The sequence below is a fragment of the Cladophialophora bantiana genome, assembly GCF_000835475.1.
Source record: "Cladophialophora bantiana CBS 173.52 unplaced genomic scaffold supercont1.9, whole genome shotgun sequence".
Classification (NCBI taxonomy): domain Eukaryota; kingdom Fungi; phylum Ascomycota; class Eurotiomycetes; order Chaetothyriales; family Herpotrichiellaceae; genus Cladophialophora; species Cladophialophora bantiana.
Window position 1 is genome coordinate 1,438,805 of NW_015971583.1, and position 17,537 is coordinate 1,456,341.

Below are 17,537 nucleotides of genomic sequence, written 5' to 3' on the forward strand. Positions count from 1 at the left end.
ACAAAGATTCAACCTACAAAATACCTTTCAGACGCCGTCCCTTGCTCTTTTCGCAATCTCAACGCCAAAAGCATACAACCACCGCGGCAGCGACGTTGCGGAGTCGTCAGTATCGTCAACAACGGCCTGCTAGTTAGGACTCCGATTGTTACAATTGTGTGCTTGACAAATAGCCTCCGAAAACATCGATCAGCGGGTCGAGAGTTATGGGATTTTTAGGCTTGGAGCTATCGGGGCCAGCTGCCTGCGTCGCCCAGATCGCCCTACAATCTTATAGAACTGGAAGTCTGTGCAGGCTGGTGGATATTACCAACGTTACCGACCGCTAGGCAATAGCCCATCACTCCGGTTCTGGTCTGGTTACGGGGAGTCTACACTATTACAGAAGACTATCGATGGTTACATTTCAAGCAGAAGAACTCTTGCTATGGAGTACCTTGTATCCTCTAGCAACATGTCACACCCGCGAAACCCGAAGGGTCGAATGGAAAGTGTCGAGAGGCAGTCTTCGATTGCAGAACAGAGCAAAATGTAACTCTCTGGTTTGAACCAAGCCATTGTAATCCGCCGTCGAACCGTATGATTCATGATCACGTTCAATACATCATCCCCCGGGGTCATGCGCAAGTATGAGAACGCCGTGCTCCTGACAATCACTGATGTCTGATACTGTGCAGTTTAACAGCACTTGTTACCTTTGGCATCTGGGGCTCCTGAAGGAGTCATGTCAATCTTCACACCGCCAGTTGGTGCCTGCGCTGCGTCGCCGTTGTCAAGAGCCTTGCTCGAGACGATCCGATAGATTTCTGCACGGAGGATCAGCACTTGTCGTCAAAGGGTCGCAACCATGTCTCACCTGTTAGGATATTCTGGAATGCCAGTTCGACGTTGCTCGCATCCAGCGCTGAAGTCTCGATAAACGAGAGATTGTTTTCACCTGTTCCTGGGTCAGCTCAACGAACATAGCCGCGGCACCAGGTGGATACCTACTGGCGAATTGTTTGGCTTCTTCTGTAGGAACAGCACGTAGATGTCGTAGATCACTCTTATTTCCAACTAGCATGATGACAATGTTGGCATCCGCGTGATCCCGCAGCTCTTTCAACCATCTCGTGACATTGTCATAGGTCTGATGCTTGCTGATATCGTAGACCAAGAGGGCACCGACTGCTCCTCGGTAGTAGGCAGACGTGATAGCACGATATCTCTCCTGTCCCGCCGTGTCCCAGATCTGTGCCTTGATCGTCTTTGTGTCCACTTGGATGGATCTGGTCGCAAACTCGACACCGATGGTGGATTTTGAATCTAGATTGAACTCGTTGCGAGTGAAACGACTCAGCAAGTTTGATTTGCCGACGCCTGAGTCTCCGATCAAAACGACCTTGAAGAGGAAATCGTACTCGTCGTTCGCCATGACCAACAGGATAGGGTGAGCCTTGATCACACCGAAAAAGTGGATGCGATGAAATTGGGGATTCGGTCGCGTCCAGCACAAACTCGATGAAACGGCACGCTCTCTAAAGTCTCGCACTGGCCTCAGAGGGTGGAGGTGCCAATGCAGCGTGGAAGTGGTGATATTAAGGTCTACGTAGGAAGTTGAATGATTGACTGCGAGGTCAAGGAGGATGATCCCAAGGAGCAGCCTGCGGATCATCTTGGCGCTCACGTGATAAAATCCCTTCGGTTGAATTTCACTTGTGGTTCATCGCCCAGATTCCCCCAATGTTTCGTGTCGACTTGGGATTTGCACTTTCTATGGAGTTGAAGATAACTAACATGCATTTTTTTTTTGCCGAGTTCCAGTCTTTAAAGAGCTGAAATGAACAACAGACCGTTAACTTATGTTTCAAAAGGAGTATCCGCTGTGGTGTAAGCGGTTTGTACTAGCCCTTGACTTGCACTTGACTACCGGGGCTTCCACCTCTTCGCCAATGACTGACTTCAGGTCGTGTGATTCATTCCCATTTGCATCTTATTCGCACTTCTGCTTCGAGGCTAAGAAAGCAATATGGACGATAGCAACGTGGATGACGACAGTGACATTTACAACCTCGAGAGGATACTCTATCAGCGTGAGGTCAATGGAAAACCTATGTTTCTCACCAAGTGGGAGGGATATGGGGATGCCGAATGTACTTGGGAGCCTTCTGAGCACTTTTCAGAGGACATTCTCGCCGAATGGGAACAGCAGCGTGACAGTGGTGATTTCCTACCCCCAGAACAGGTTGCTGAGGTTGAGGAGCGAATGGAGGCTTTCCAACAACGAGAAGAACAAAAACAACTCCAGGAAACCCGTGGGAGGGCATCGAGCCAAAACCCCGGCCGGCAGGCAAAGTCTGAGCCCGCAGCGCCTCGATCCCCCATTAAGCGGTTACGAGTGTCTCCCCCAACTCCAAACCGGCACAGCTCTAAGCGAACGCACAGTTCTCGTTCAGCGACTGTGAATGAGGAGGCTCCAGAACATTCGGAAGTCGCAGTGCAGGGTACTGCAGAACAGACAAGTCTACAGAAGCCTAAGATAGCCAACGCAGGATCCGCCCAGGTGACGCCAAAGCAAGTCAACGCAAAGCCATTTCCCGGGGCAAAAGGAACGACAGAAACCACCGCCACGCCTTTTCTCCACGCTTTAACGCAAGGCAATGCTATTTTGTCCCCAGCCTTGACAGGGCAGCAGGGGGGAGAAAATGTTAACGCGATTCAAGCATCCAAGAAAAACAAAACTAACGCAATCCCTACCCCGAGATCCCAACAGACCAAGCGAGACGCGGTCAATACCCTGCCTATTGGAATACAGTCGGAGGGTACTCATGCTGTGCCGATAGCAAAAATTCCAGGAAAAAACAAGGCAAGACAAAGATTCAGAAATCTGAAAGAACAGAATATGTTTTCCAAATTCGCGCGTTGGGAACGCCCACCAGATATATCAAAGCTCGATCTGAGATCACCAGATGAATGGGCAATGCTTGGAAGCATTCAACCTGTTCCAAAAGTTCAAGATGTTGCTCAAAGAGATGAGGCCAGGCATTCTCCATTGTTTGTCCCTGGAGACCACGAGATGGAACAGCCCAAGGTAGAGAATCTACCAACACAGAAAGAAAATCTCCATAGTTCCAAAAAGAACCTGTTAAGCGAGTTACCACCGCCAGCTTTAGGGGCTCCGCCAGGCAGTCCAAACGCATCCGAGGTACCAGAGAAGGCAGCTGTAAATGGGGGCGCATCAGAAACGCCTAGAGAAAACATATTTACTAGGAAATCAGTGCCAATTATTCGGGCCAAGTCACGGGATTCAATACCATCGAATGCATTCGCTGAGAGTCGGCCACCCTCATTACAGCCACGCTCGAACTGCGTAATTGTCCCGCCAGCGCCAGAGCATGATGATGTCGTCGTACATTCGAGGCCCGTTAACATATCAACTTTTCAGCCACGAGTCGCCGATGTTTCCTTCACCCATGGCTCCTCCAAAGAGGCCATGGCTCCGGCGCCTGGTGGATTGCCTTCGAGGACCACATATCAAGGGAAGACAGGAAATCTTGATGTCATTATAAGGGCTGGAAACCATGAGATAGGAACTGTGACATTAGTCGAGCTACCGCTTTGGTTGATCGGCAAGCTGAGAGGTGCAAGAGAGCCAGGAGCGCTCCTCTTGACTATTCATTTCAAGGACAAGTGGGCCATGAACGCGCAGGAATTTTCTGACTTCTCTCGAAAGGTAAGTTTCAAAATCCCAATATTAAGTACATGCCTTACTAATGACCAAAGCTACACCCGAAGAATATCGGGAACTTCTCGATCCAGGCTCATGATAATACTCTGGGTGCAACTGAAGATCTAAGCAAATATTTAGAGGAGTATGATTTGGGTGCCATCTGGGAATACCCTCAACCTCTGGATAGTCTTATTTTGATCTTGTACTCGAGTCGAGCTTCTGGATGGAGAAGCATCAGAGAGGGAACAGTCAGCACCCTGGAAACTCGATTGCAGTTTGCTGTCCGCAATAAGCTACCTGGAATCTTTCTGGAGAATGATCCAGGAAGGGCTGATTATATCCCATTCGGCACTGGCGAGCAGAATACAGACCTGCCCGGACGTCAGGCCGAATCTTCACAACCTGAACATCGATTAGTCATGGGAGACCGGGCACGCGCTCGGGTGCAGAGCCCAGTCGAGCTATCGGAATCCGCGCCAACACCGACAACGACAATAGCAAAGGAAAGTGCAGATTCAGCGCGCTCCGATGTGAAGAGTCCAGACGAGCTATCGGCATCGGCCCCTACAGCAACAACGATAACGGCGAAAGAACGCTCAGGTTCAGCGGAGACTACGGTGCCTACCAGCCAATTGGCCCCATCTCAAGACTCGATGGATTACATGACTCCAAAACCATATAGGGTAGGCCCGTTATCCTTCTCGGCCAAGTTCGATGACTTGTTCTGTGGGTGGGATAAAACACAACGCAAGCCACGGGTAATGATATGCTTTGGGAAGACTAACCAAGCCGAAGCCGAAGCTGTAAGGCAATGGCTGTATAAATATCTGAGCCCGCGTAAGGTTTTCATGGATACGGAGGAGGACGACTGGGAAGAATTTCAGGACAACCTCTCCAACAGAACTGGTGTTGTATTATTCCATGAGCAGCAAAGGGCATATTGCGATCTTCGCGATTTCTGTAAAATCCTCCGACTTGCATCTGTTTTCTGTCACGAAATCTCGTCCTCATTCCACCAGATGAAAGACTCCAACCTTGATCGCAGAAGCCCAATGACGAGACTCTTCCCACGCGGAACTGTTTTGTGTATCACGGAAAGCACCCTGGTTCGTCACCCGGAAGAAGCAATCTGGGCAATCCACTGGTTCGAAAAGAAGTCGATAAACAAACAGCGATTCTGGAAGCTCTTTCTTCTACCGGACATGTCTTCATGGATCCTGCGGCGGGCAAAGGACAGCCATGGCGTGACGCAGCAGAAGTTCGTTTCGCCTCCTTTTTACGAACAGACAGTGCTAACCTCCATTAGGTACATTGACATGTCGCTAGCCTTGAATCGACTACAATCGCGATCATTGGAGGCGTCACGGAGCAACGGAGGCCGGAGTGACGACCCCGACGAATTCGTTCAGACCCGGCCCTGGAATCAGAGCTCTGAGTACATTCTGTCGCCCTCTGGATTAGCTGGCTTTGGGGATTGGGACCGCGCTGACTTGGGTGAAGAGGCTGTGACGGCGCGGGACAAGAGTTTCCTCGGATATTTCGTCGCGTGGGCAGCAAGAAATGCGACTCTATATCGAAGATTCATTGTCCAGGACAAGACCCACAGCAACGAAACAGAAAAACATTCATGGCACATTCTCTTTCGGGAGCCCAGACAGTTCGTGGAAGAGGAGAAGCGGCAGCAGGATCGGGAGGATGAGAAGGAGCGGGAGGACGAGAGGCGGCGAGCCCGGACTGGCTCCTCCTCCTACCTAGCCTCATGATCCAAGACGGGCACATTCTCTCCTTTCTACAAAGAGGGGTGCTCTCCAATGTATTCTATGCTCCCATTTGGGGCGAGCGAAGGCGCTCGATAGGTATGGGTCCCTATTAATGATGTACGAGTAGACGGGTGGGGTTTTTAATGCTCAAGGGCTTGAGGGCAAGCAATGACTGCGGCATATTCAGTGTCATTCAATACTGGACACGGCATGAACCCAAGTGCGGAATATGTATCGCTAATCCAACTCCGTTTGGCGGGGGTGGTGGATGGCATCTTCTAGCTAGTACAATGGTGGTATAATTATCGGCCGTTCAAATCTGGTTCCTGTTCGTCTCGGAAGACAGCATCACGTCTCGTAAAAGTCTGCAAGCGGCCTCCCCACTGAGGATGGTTTATACTTCGTACTTGCGCTCCGCTTCTGCGCATAGTGACCCTCCGGCTTGCATATGCCTGTCTCTGGCTGTCCGCCAGGCCGAGTACACAAGAAAGAGGGGAAGTCATGTGAGTAACAAGCGTTCCACAACCAAGCTCGTTCATGCTATGCAGTTTCGAGCTGATACTGAGAATTTCTAGCAATTAGCGACTTGTAGTAATCCACCAAGACCTCCGGTTTAGGCACAATGCGCCACTCCATTCTGGTGAGAAACTCAAGTTCCAGCAGCGCGAGCTCCTTCATACTGACGCCGCCCACTCGGGCATATGTTTTGTTAGTCCAGAACGAGTCGCTCAGGCCTTTGCTTGCGACCGTGGCGCTCGTTATGAGAAATCGATGGACAGTGAGGGAGCTGATGGTGAAGGCCGGATAGAGCGCGCAGAGGCGATCGATGTAATAGACGACACTGAGCAATATCGGTGGAGATAGTGTGGCGTGAGTGGTCAATCGTTGGAGGTAGTCGAGGACTGAGATGCCTGGAGGGGCCCGTGAATGGAAGCGGGTGAGCTGGCCTTCTCGCAGCGGAATCGCATCGTTGTAGCGGATGAGCTCCATCAGCATTGAGGATATCAACACCACCAGATCCCGCGTGTTGCAGGTTTCATACCGCAGTGGCATTATTCGAACTGGCGGGGCATCCGGACGCGCCTTTTTCACCGGGGAGTGTAGTGTGGTTTGCGCCTCTTCTGACTCGAGTCCATTTGCGCGCGGTTCTGGTTCGGCAGGGGGTTCGGCGGCCAACCTCTTTGTCTGGCCTGAACCCGTCGTGCTATCCGGTTTGGCGGGATTCGTAGCCGTGCCGGCCGTGCCAGCCGTGCCAGTGGTGCTAACTGTGTCATCTCGTCGCTTCGCAGCTGACGGGAGGGGAGCAGTCTTGGGTGGCTGGTCGTCGCCTTCGGACAACTGCAAGCCTGCGATTGTGCTGGTTGGAGTCTTTTCAGCTTTCTGTTGGTTTGGGGGTGAGTATTGTGTTGCGGCATCAACCATTTTTACGCGGGGTTGAGGCCGGGGCGAGTATTTGTAGCGGTCGAGGGACCGCGTGCTTTGGATCCTGCGGGGCTTTTGGAAGTCCAGATCGTAAGACGGGGGACGTTTGCGGGTTGTACTGGCCTGTTCCACCGCGGTAGTTCGAGGGTTGACAGGCTTGATCATCGGGTGATCATACTGCGGTCGACTGGAGGAATATACGGCAACACCCGACTCGAGGGTGGCGGTAGGTGGGATATTAGGGGATGGGGATGTTGCCAGCATATTCAGAGAACCTCAACATCGGAAGGGGAGTGCGGCGCTGCCAGCCGTTCATGGAAGTAGGATGTCTCGCATGGACCGGGTGCTCGAAGTCAGTGAAGAGTGAGTCGACGGCGAGGATGCCGACCGGAGAGGTGGGTGCAAAAGACGATGGACGGCGACAACAAGGGTCGGGGCGTGCATGGGGCGAAGGTAGGCAGAGTCTTCACTAAGTATACAACAAGGTAGCTGTCTGGTCTGGAGGGACAAGAACGAAGGATCAGAATAACACAAACAAGCAAAGCAAGCAAGTACACAAGATGCCTGCGCGGGAATTAATATTATATGTAGCAAAAGTGCATCTGGCGCATGGGTGCAGTCTGGGTGGGATCAACTCATCGAGGCATCAGAAGATCGGCGCTGGCACGAGGCACGAGGCGACGCCAAAGAAGCGCATTTGTCCAGATTTTCCACGCCCGACAAACCTTTTCGGGGGCTTCGCTGGGCATTGACTGGGGGCGGTAGGGGTTCGCTCGGGGCTAGTGGGCTATGCCAATGATGGGTGCAGCTCGCCTATGCAAAAGTGGACCGGTCTGACCAAGGCTCGCTTTTCGTGCCGCCATAACCATGGGCACTATCGGAGCTAGGCGACACCGTCAGACTGCGTCTTTTTTTTTTTATCCTTACCTGCCAAGTACCTACCGAGTATTACTTGTTACAGGCTTCCCACGCTCGGTGCCCACTCGCAAGGACCGAGTTATACGGAACACCATCCGCCAACCACCTCTCCGGCCCTTTTTCCTTTCTCCGCTTGCTGCGAACCTCATCCGGCCCATACCTGTTCCTTTGATACTCGTTCGACTCGGACCATCTCTGCCACACACTGCCACACACTGCCACAAACCCCCCCACACGCACCCCCAACCCTGCAACGACACCTGCCCGTCAACAACCCTTACGGTTACTCGTGTCGTCAACTACAAGTACGCCGAGTCTGAAGATTTGGTGTGCCACTGTTCATGTTCCTTTCCTTCGCATGGCTTCGCTCAGGCTTGCAAGATCTGCTCTGCAGGATCTCACTGCTGCAGACGGATCTTCAGGCCAGTTGCAAGCCTTGAAAAGAATCAAGTGCGACCTGACCGGTCATGTCTCGCGCAAGATCGAATACATTCAACATGGCCTCATCCCCCAGCTCACAAAGATTCTGGCCGACGTTGGCACCCAACAGTCTGCGCTGGCCGGAGCTGACGCCCAACCCGAACAGAATGAATTGGTGACAACCCAGGTTGCCCAGATCCTGTGTGTCATCGCCCACGGTCAGTACGCCCTTTCTTTTGCCTGGCTTCTTTGATGCTAATCCCCTTGAATAACAGAGGGTCCCTCGTTTGTACAACCGCTCCTTGAAACCGATGTTCTACAAAGACTGGTCTCCTTCCTCCTGCTGCACCTCCCCCTCAGAACCCGCCTTGCGATCCTCAAGTGTCTCAATGCCATCGCCGACAATCTTCCTCCCGCGGCCGCGGGCCAATGGCCACAAAGTGCGAAGCTTGCGGATCTCTTATACTCAAAGAGATATATACGGTGTTTTGGACTCATAATTGGAAATGCTAATGCGACACTGGCGTCTCAACAGGCCTGCGACTCCATCTTGGCTCTTCTGTGCAAAACGGTGACACACGAGGCTCAGAAACGTGCACTGACTGAGTCAGGCGTCTTGAAAATACTTTCGAGTCGGTTGGCCTCGTTCGTAGTCGCCGAAGGTCTTGTCCCTCCTGGCTCTGAAGCCTTCGATGGTGATGGTAGCATCCCGTCCGGCCTTCCCGAACCAGCGCCATCTTGCGCGCACCTTTCCCCAGTACTCGAGGCACTTTGCGTGTTGGTTGAGGGCTCCAAATCACGGACGGAGATCTTCTTAACAGATCCTACCATTAAGGCTGTACTTCCTGACCTTAAAGAGGACTTCTCACCTTCAGATATCCGCCGCGCGCCATGGGGAGCTAGCTACTTATCTGGTGCTGCAGTCCCGCGCTCACGGCTACATGGACCTTTCGATTCGCTCCTTCCAATCGTACCTATGTCTGAGAAGGCAAATGCTGCACAGCCCGGTTTTCCTCCACTTAGCTCGGTCACGGCTATGCCCAAACGACGTCCTTCTTTTCTCCCAACAACGAGCGGAGTGCCAAACCTGAATCTAAACCAGGATGCTATAGAAGATGTTCAGGAGAGCGCCGTCATCTCTTGGCTGTTATATGTCGTTCGGGAATCGCGCGGAAGACGGCGTCTTCTGGCGGCGAGATTACTGGTCAACCTTCACAGCCTGCATTTCGTGAAGAAGGACCGTGGTTCGTCCTTTGCATCATTATTGGTGCCGCTCTTGACGCGGATGCTGGACCCAGACTCAGCAAAATTTGATCCAGCCTACCCGCCCAGCGGAACGTATCTTTGTGCTGGCACACATTACGCGCGGGCCGTCCCCGCAATACTAGCTGCGCTTATAATGGATGATCGCGAGATGCAGAAAGTGGCTGTGGAGGGCAAGGCCATCGTCAGTTTGTCCATTGGTCTGAAAATGACCTTTGAAGGGCCGGCGAGTCGCAAATTATCCCCTTGGCAGCCGCACAAACCAGATAAGATGGAAACGGATACGACAACGCCTGCTATGCGCATTGGTCCTGGTGGGCCGACCTGGACGGTCCGGAAGGAAATGCAGTATCGAGAAGGTTGTTTGAAAGCACTCGCAGCCATTGCTCCATTCGAGGAAGACTACCGCGAACAAATTTGCAATGAGAGTGTTTTACCATATATCATTCAGGCTTTGGAACCTTGCGAGGCTCAAGTTGGCTCGAATCAGGAGATCGAGATAGCGGGAAATTCGGCTTCTGTGATATTAGCTGCTTGCGCAGCTGTAAGAGGACTAGCAAGGTCTGTTCGAGCGCTACGAACGAAGCTCATCGAGGCGGATGTTGCTAAACCGATCTTGAAACTGATGAACTCGACGAATCCGGAGCTGAGAATTGCGGCCACGAAGGTCCTCACCAACTTGGCCATGGACTTCAGTGCGGTCAAAGAGAGCGTTGGGGAGTCTACGGTAGTGAAGAAGTTGTGCGAGCAGGCCCATTCGGCAAGCGCTCGGCTTCGGCATGAATCGCTGTGGGCTCTCAAACAACTTGTGCTCAATGCCAACAAGAAGCTTAAGCAGGAGGTTGTGGACGAGTTGGGTTGCAGCTGGATCAAGCTACTGATAAAAACGGATCCCATCGATATTCCAGAGGGCGAAGTGATTGGACTCGTGGAGAGAGACTACCCTCAAATCACAACATATAGGCGATCTGCCGCTTCAGTTGACAACCCCCCCGACATTGTCATGGGCGAGGGTTCAGAGCCGGATGGTGAGAATGAGGAAGACGCGAGAGGGAGTTCTGAAACGTCAGTCGATCACAACGGTGGATTTGATGCCAAGCACAGCGTGGAAGATGACATCCAGATTCAAGCACAACTGCTGGATCTTCTTCGAAACCTTTTCTGCGGCGAGAATGCTTCCGACTTGGTCAGATATGTCATAGATGAAATGGGCCAGGACGACTTTTTCCGAATAATACTCGATCGACTACGCCCACGCACGCTGGCTGGCCCTACGCGGAAAGACAACTACACCACCCCACCGCCGAATACGATCGTTGTGAAGGTGTTGTTTGTCCTGGTGCATATTGCTGCTTGCGATCCGAAGTGGCGGAATGCGATAGCCTCACAACACGCCCTGCTCAAGCAGATCCTGACCTTCTGTGGCCACACAGACCGAGAGATTCGGTCGACATGCTGCTGGATCGCCATCAACTTGACGTACGAGGACGATGCGAATGATCGAGCTGGATGTAGACACCGAGCCATTGAGTTGCAAAAGGTCGGCTTCGTTTCACATCTGAGGAAGATGGAAACAGATCCTGATCTGGACGTGCGAGAGCGGGCGAAGACGGCGCTGCATCTGATGATGAACCTGAAGCTGATAGCGTAGAATAGCGTTCGTCCTAGCAGCAGTGATCAATTGGAATGTAGCAACAGGGGAAAAAACATCTAACCAGGTGGTTTGCGTGAGACCCTACAGTCGTGTTGTTTGTTTTACACAGGGAGGACGCCTCATCCAAACAGCAGCTTGACATTCGCCGTTTTAACAATCGAAAAAGCTGCGCGAAGCCCTTATCCCAGTGCCAATGACTACCCCTATTCAGTACTCGACTCCTCGCACAAATCCCCGCGCTGTTGTCCCAGAGCCATGATCTCCATATTGACAGGCAATAGACCCAATCACCGCAGGACCTGGCTCTCTGTCCAAGAGAACTATCTTGACTTGGCTCACTAACTGATTCGGGCAGAACTGGGGACGTTCGGTCACATTCTCAAAGAACGAATCGCACTCAAGCCCCCTTACTTTTCTTGGCCTTGAGATCAGATCAGCATATAAGTGTTCCCTTGGAAGCTCGTCGTGGGTCTGTTCGAGGAGCATATACTGACTTCTTGCGACCTGGAGGTGGTCCCGTCGTCGAAGGTTCATGTGATGGCTGTTTCTTTGGTTTGACATGATATTATAACAGCCCCCTAGTTGTCTGCAATAATCTAAAACATAGAATGAACTTTGAGTTCCACGTTTCTTTAGCTTGGATCTGACTGTGCATAGGCTGCTGTTGTAATAGTCGGACGGCATTCATACTGGCGTAGCGTGCATGGTGACGATACGATCGAACCATGCGAAACCACTAGGGTAAGCCCAGTCCGTATAAAGGAACGTGCGGAAAATACGGCGGTATTCGATCCAGCTAGACGAAGTATTCCAGCCCTTCTCGCGCGAGACATTGACGTGTTCGGCGAGGCGGCGCTGAAACCACGTCGACGTTGGAGGTATCCCCTTGCGTTCCTCTTCAAATGCGCCCAAAAAGTACACCCACGCATGCGCCTCCCTGTAATGCTGCTTTTCGTCTTCGGTGGCAATGACCGACATCTGCTGCATCGTGGATCTCAAATGCCTTATGATTTCAGGCGAGGAGTCTCGAATGTCTTGGCCATTGATTTTCGTCTCGTGGCCCAAAACGCGAACGTAGTAAAGTAATCCCAACGCCAGCCCCATCTGCGTCAGTCGCTGACCTGGTGTCGGTGTCTGCTGAGCTCCAGTTTGGTATGGTACATAATTACCGTCTCGGAGATCGAAGTAGATTTGAAGAAGTTTTGACATGGTGTATTCGCTCTGTGTGACGAACCAGGCGAATGCAAGCTGTCTTTGCTCCAGTGGACCCCATGCTTCGTGGGGCACTTGCATTCCATCCTCGCAGTAGGCGGCTTGACGGAGCGAGTTGATAAATATCTCTTGCACTTCAGGTATCTCGATGGTAGGGTTGATGTTAACATAGGCGGCCTCGGGAATAGGAGGTAGGATATATTCAGCCATCGCCCATATTGGCTGAATAATCGTCCGGTACCAGTCTGGATCGAAGTGGGTGCGGCGCATAAATTTCGTGGCGTCATCACAGTCTGCATTGATAGCCTGTATAATCATTAAGTGGTCAACGAGACCCTCATCAAAGCCCCGCATGATGCTATGGGCTAGGACCTTGCCGTGCACGGCGACTGAGGATTTGTTTTCAGAGAACACGGCGGCGCGGAACAGCCAGAAGACATGGGTGATCAGACTCGGATCTCGGAGGAGAACACTTTTACCGCCAGCATCGGGTAATTTGTCCAGAGATCTTCGCAATAACTGCGAGCTCTTGGTGGTATAGATTAGAGCTTCACGGCGGATTTTGAGACGCCCTGCCTCGGGCATTAAGGGGGCCATGTTGCCGAGGAAGCTAGCAATACAGGCCAGTGCCTGCCCTTCAGAAGTCAGGCTGCCCGCGGCTGTCTCCCAGTCTTGCCGGGCCGTCTGCGCAGGTAGCCAGGTGTTATCTTGTAGAACGTTAATCGGCCCATGTGAGCTGCCATATAGCCGACGAAAGAAGGAGTTGTAGTATATACTGGGGTATAGCGCCTCTCGCATGAATGTCAAACACTGGTTCACAAGTGGTGTGATGATGATTGGTAGCATGGCGAATGGATCTGAGTTGCCATTGAGCACCAGCGGTGGCGGTGTGAGCTGTCTCTCTTCATCTGATGAACTGGAACTATCGGAAGCGTTGGATTTGGAGCCAGAACCGGAACTGCTTGCGTAGTTTGGCTTTCGAACGCTCAGTCTATAGAGAGCTTGTGTTCGCGGAGCCGGATATCGGACAGTATGTTTCGAGGGTTGGTTCTTGTTCATAGTGCTGCCAGCTGCTTGCGTCGAACCAAGGCGGCCAATGCGAGCAGCATGTGAGCGTCGTTCTTTGGCACTTACGCTACCATCCTGTCCGCCCTGGCCTTGTCCTAACTGGAAGATAATTTTGATGGGAGTCTCTGCCATGATGGGCAAAGATACCTTGCGAATGGAAGTTGTCCAAAGTTCATGGACAACCTGATCTCGGCTTTGCCTACTGTCCGGCAGACCTGGAAGCTATGCGGGGTCTCGGTCGGCAAGGCGCAAAGCATGTACCTTGGGAAGGACTCTAGTCGATATGATGACCAATCGACTGTCTGGTATCAAGATTGGAGAGTACAGACCAGGTACGGACCAACAGATGTAGCTGAGGAGTTGCGCCATTATCGAAGGCGTGAAATGAGTTCTTCGCAAGACGAGGTCGGCAGATGGGGATGGCGCTGATGTGCACGGGACGGCACCCAGGGTATGCATGGCGTGCAATGCCTTCGAACCGGCCTCTCAAGAGGGTTTCCTAGAACGGACATTCACCGGTGCGATCTGCCTTGCTGGCCTTGCTGGGTGTTGGCAGGAGGTGGTGGCTTGGAGGTGGTCAATTTACCCTCGAGCCCTCAAGCCCTCGCCTTGTCTTGGCGGTCGAGAGCAGGTTCCCCATTAGTTTCGCGTCCTGCGCTCTCGGCGTGTTTTTTAAACCGTCCCGCGGCTTGTTGACGACCACCGAACAGCAACAAGTAGAAAGACATCCCTCCGTCACAATCAACAACAACACCCTCCCTATCCACAGACCGCCCACCATGACGTCGACGAAGAAAACCTACTCTCGGCCCACGCTACGAAAGATCCTCAGAGCACACTCCAGGAAGAAGGTTGGCGCCGATGTCGATCCACTAGTATTCCTCAACTACATCCTATTTATAGAGGAGTATGTCTGACACAGGGCCGTCTCAAACGTTCACCTCACTGACACCGGGCTTGATGCAGGCTCATGCGAACTGCCACTCGCAAAGCACACTCGGAAAGAAATAAGACTGTTACCGCGAAGGACATCAGGAAGGTCACCATCGTATGTCCAAGCGTCATTATGAAGGCCGAGAGGCATTGGACATTTGCTAATTGTTGTGGTAGAGCACTTTGAGACGATTCAAGGGATGAGCCATCAAGGTCCACGGCAATAGCAGAAGAGACTCAACACATAACGCAGCCATAGGCCACTACCCTAGTCATCCTTCCGCTCACATGACAGCGACCGCTCCCAGCATTCCCTTGCGAGAAAAAGAGCCGCTTGGGGCCGACGCAAGCTGAAGCTGGTTATGAAACATAATGGAATATAAGACGAGCCGAACCGATTGAATTGATCCGGGTTGACGCAGGGACCGAAGCAATCCCGTTACACGTCTTCAGCATGCTTGTCTGCCACAAAGACCTACAGGGACACGCCGCGCAGTTCTCTGTCGAGTGCGCTCTGGTCTGAGAGAGATATTAGCCGGCGTTTTCAGAGAAAGAATCAGGCTGCAAGTTGGTCCCTACTTTTGTGGTTCTGCATAACCTCAAGTGGGGACGAGTCTGAGGCGGTGGTCGAGGCTTGGATAGCAATGAGTCACTCTATGCGACTACATAGTCACAGTCTCAAAAAAAAAAAAAAATCATGGACGTCCGAAAATATGTATTGTAGGTACTTGTACACTGGAGCCTTGTCTTGTAGAAGAAGCTTCTGGGAGCCTTGCGAAAGGCGGACTGGTCAATAGTTTGAAAGGTTGCTTGGCGGGTCGGATTATTTTACTTCGTTCTGTCAAGAGCCTCACGCGAGCAACGCATCAACAACACCCAAACCTCCTGCATCGTCCTGACTACAGCTTAACCACCCATTCCAGCTTTTACCGTGACCTCATTTCCTTCCAACTCTTCACCTTGCGTCACAGCTTGCTCCATCCCATCTGAAGCCACCCGCAACAACACCCTATCCCAATTCAGACCTTTGCCCAGTTCTGGATCTCAATTGCCAAACAAGCAGCCCAGCCGCCGCCTATCCAACATGTCGACCACTAGTACTGTTCCCGTTGAGTCCAAGTCAGCAAAGAAACGCAAAGCCAAAGCCGACGCTGCGGCTGCTAACGGCGGTGCGGTGACTCCGACTATCGAAGCACCTGTTCCCACCACGGAAACCCATCCTACTACGAATGGTGTCGACTCTCACGGGGAGAGCCAGTTCATCAAAGACCTGACTAAGTAGCTCGTCTCTGAATCATGAGATGAAGCAATGCTGACAATGCTCAATCAGAAATATCCGCAACCTGCACAAGAAGATTGCTGCTTCTGCCAAAGCTGATGCCGTCATCAGCGAAAACCCCAATGTCTCCCTCGACGACCTTGTTGCACAAAAGAAGCTCAACACCGATCAGAAAGCCCAGATCCTGAAGAAACCTGCCCTCCAAAACCAGGTGGCCCAACTCGAAGAACAGCTCTCCCACTTCCGCGCCTTTGCTCAGGAACTTGAAGAGAAAGCCGCTAAAGAGAAATCCAAGCTAATCGAAGCACATGAGGCGGAGATTGCGATTGTCAAGGAGAAGGCCTTGCAAGAGATCGGGGACATCAAAACAAAGGCTGTTGAAGATGGGCTACGAGTCATCACACACTTCTTGCACACAGCAGCCTCAAAGCGTCAATCCGAAGAAGCGGATTCTGACGAGGGTCGTGCCTTTGAAGGTGCCTTACTACTAGTCTACCAAGGAAACGAGTCTTCGCTCTCGACCTTGCAGAACCTGATTCATGGTACAGACGATAAAGTCCCAGACGTCCATGGTGAGCCTCTCGATTTCACTTTCGCCCAGATCAAGGAGTCTTGCTTGCAGAGTGCCCACGGTGTAGTTCAGAGCACGGAGCCCGATATTCAACAGGAGGTCGAGGCAGATGAGGCTCCAAATGCCGCAGTTGAAGTAGGAGTTGACAATACCGTTGCAAATGCTGCTCTTACCGAGCTTGACGATACCGCTGCCATCCTGACGGACGACATCGTCAATGAAACTGCCGAGCCTGATGCAGTTCCTTCTGTCCCAGAACAGTCCACTACCGGAGAAGAAGCTGCCAATGCAGTCGCCGAGGCATGGGACCCGCAGGCCTCCATCGTGACTGACACCAGTGCTACAAACGAAGAATGGGTACAAGTGCGCGTCCCCACAGAGACCGAGACAGGACTTGCGGCTACGCCCGCCGCAATTCGGGGATCGAACAGCTGGGCTGAGGAAGTAGGTGCCGCTGCTGCCACCACTGCGGAGGAGAAACCTGCTCCGGAGAATGATGGATTTGAGCAGGTGCGACGTGAACGTGGTCGTGGCCGGGGCGGACGTGGTGGACGCGGCGAGTTTAGAGGACGTGGTCGCGGAGGTCGAGGCGATAGTCATCGTGGCGGCGGTGGCCGAGGGAGAGGTGATGGACAAGGAGGGCCGAGAGCAGGCCGTGGTGGAGGTGGCCTCCGAGTCGAGAACAAGAGCTAGATGTCTTGTCGGCTCTACCCCTTGCTTCAACTTGTGAGGAACATAAAGGCTTGGGACGGACGACCATATGCAGGATTGCCCGACCTTTGCATTTCTTGAATCTCGTGGCCAGGAATGTGGTTCCATCTCGAGTGTGGGTACGGGTATGGATATGGGTGTAAAACGGCGTCCATCGTCTTTATCCATCCAGCGAAATCGATTCCAGCATTGCATCAAGCGTTTGAAATACAAAAAAGAAGATGTCACAGGCATGAAACAAAAGCGAAAAAATGTGTGGAAATTGTGCCAATACGGACAAAAATGAGGGGATTTGAGAGGAAGCATGGAATGACTCCCTTGTATTGTCATGTACACTACCTAGGGTCTGATCGGTAGAGCAGCAACTGTTTTCCTGGAAACACCATCATATTGTGGTTCGGGAATGTGATCGGGGCCCACAGGGAAACAGATGTTTTTATTTTGTTGCTGAGCAGAGGAAAAGGGGCATGGAAAACGCCAAAAGTAGAGATGGAACGAGAGAGCAAATTCATTGAGCTAACATAATCGATAGCTAGCTGTCTGCACCAGCAATGCCAATTGATCGCCTCTCCCAACAAATTGTAAAGGGTCTGAGTGAATATTCAGAATGTCCTTCA

General features: G+C 52.1%; 7 protein-coding genes across 7 annotated transcripts; 4 read left to right on the forward strand and 3 right to left on the reverse strand.

Annotated features, from left to right (window-relative positions):
• Positions 1-678: 678 nt before the first annotated feature.
• Positions 679-1,414, reverse strand: Z519_06834 (uncharacterized protein; the record flags this gene model as incomplete). The annotated part of the gene is made up of 3 exons (XM_016764572.1): positions 679-806; positions 857-937; positions 991-1,414. 3 exons carry the CDS (start codon positions 1,412-1,414, stop codon positions 679-681), a joined length of 633 nt encoding a protein of 210 aa, XP_016619654.1.
• Positions 1,415-2,008: 594 nt separating this feature from the next.
• Positions 2,009-5,472, forward strand: Z519_06835 (uncharacterized protein; the record flags this gene model as incomplete). Its single annotated transcript, XM_016764573.1, has 3 exons — positions 2,009-3,712; positions 3,763-4,967; positions 5,016-5,472. 3 exons carry the CDS (start codon positions 2,009-2,011, stop codon positions 5,470-5,472), a joined length of 3,366 nt encoding a protein of 1,121 aa, XP_016619655.1.
• Positions 5,473-6,009: 537 nt separating this feature from the next.
• Z519_06836 (uncharacterized protein) lies at positions 6,010-7,155 on the reverse strand (the record flags this gene model as incomplete). Its single annotated transcript, XM_016764574.1, has 1 exon — positions 6,010-7,155. The coding sequence occupies one exon, from the start codon at positions 7,153-7,155 to the stop codon at positions 6,010-6,012; it is 1,146 nt and encodes a 381-aa protein (XP_016619656.1).
• A 1,012-nt stretch (positions 7,156-8,167) lies between these two features.
• Z519_06837 (uncharacterized protein) lies at positions 8,168-11,143 on the forward strand (the record flags this gene model as incomplete). The annotated part of the gene is made up of 2 exons (XM_016764575.1): positions 8,168-8,447; positions 8,505-11,143. The coding sequence occupies 2 exons, from the start codon at positions 8,168-8,170 to the stop codon at positions 11,141-11,143; spliced, it is 2,919 nt and encodes a 972-aa protein (XP_016619657.1).
• Positions 11,144-11,830: 687 nt separating this feature from the next.
• Z519_06838 (uncharacterized protein) lies at positions 11,831-13,558 on the reverse strand (the record flags this gene model as incomplete). The annotated part of the gene is made up of 1 exon (XM_016764576.1): positions 11,831-13,558. One exon carries the CDS (start codon positions 13,556-13,558, stop codon positions 11,831-11,833), a length of 1,728 nt encoding a protein of 575 aa, XP_016619658.1.
• Positions 13,559-14,205: 647 nt separating this feature from the next.
• Z519_06839 (uncharacterized protein) lies at positions 14,206-14,563 on the forward strand (the record flags this gene model as incomplete). The annotated part of the gene is made up of 3 exons (XM_016764577.1): positions 14,206-14,333; positions 14,393-14,474; positions 14,537-14,563. The coding sequence occupies 3 exons, from the start codon at positions 14,206-14,208 to the stop codon at positions 14,561-14,563; spliced, it is 237 nt and encodes a 78-aa protein (XP_016619659.1).
• An 880-nt stretch (positions 14,564-15,443) lies between these two features.
• Z519_06840 (uncharacterized protein) lies at positions 15,444-16,902 on the forward strand (the record flags this gene model as incomplete). Its single annotated transcript, XM_016764578.1, has 2 exons — positions 15,444-15,637; positions 15,690-16,902. 2 exons carry the CDS (start codon positions 15,444-15,446, stop codon positions 16,900-16,902), a joined length of 1,407 nt encoding a protein of 468 aa, XP_016619660.1.
• Between the last annotated feature and the right edge of the window lie 635 nt (positions 16,903-17,537).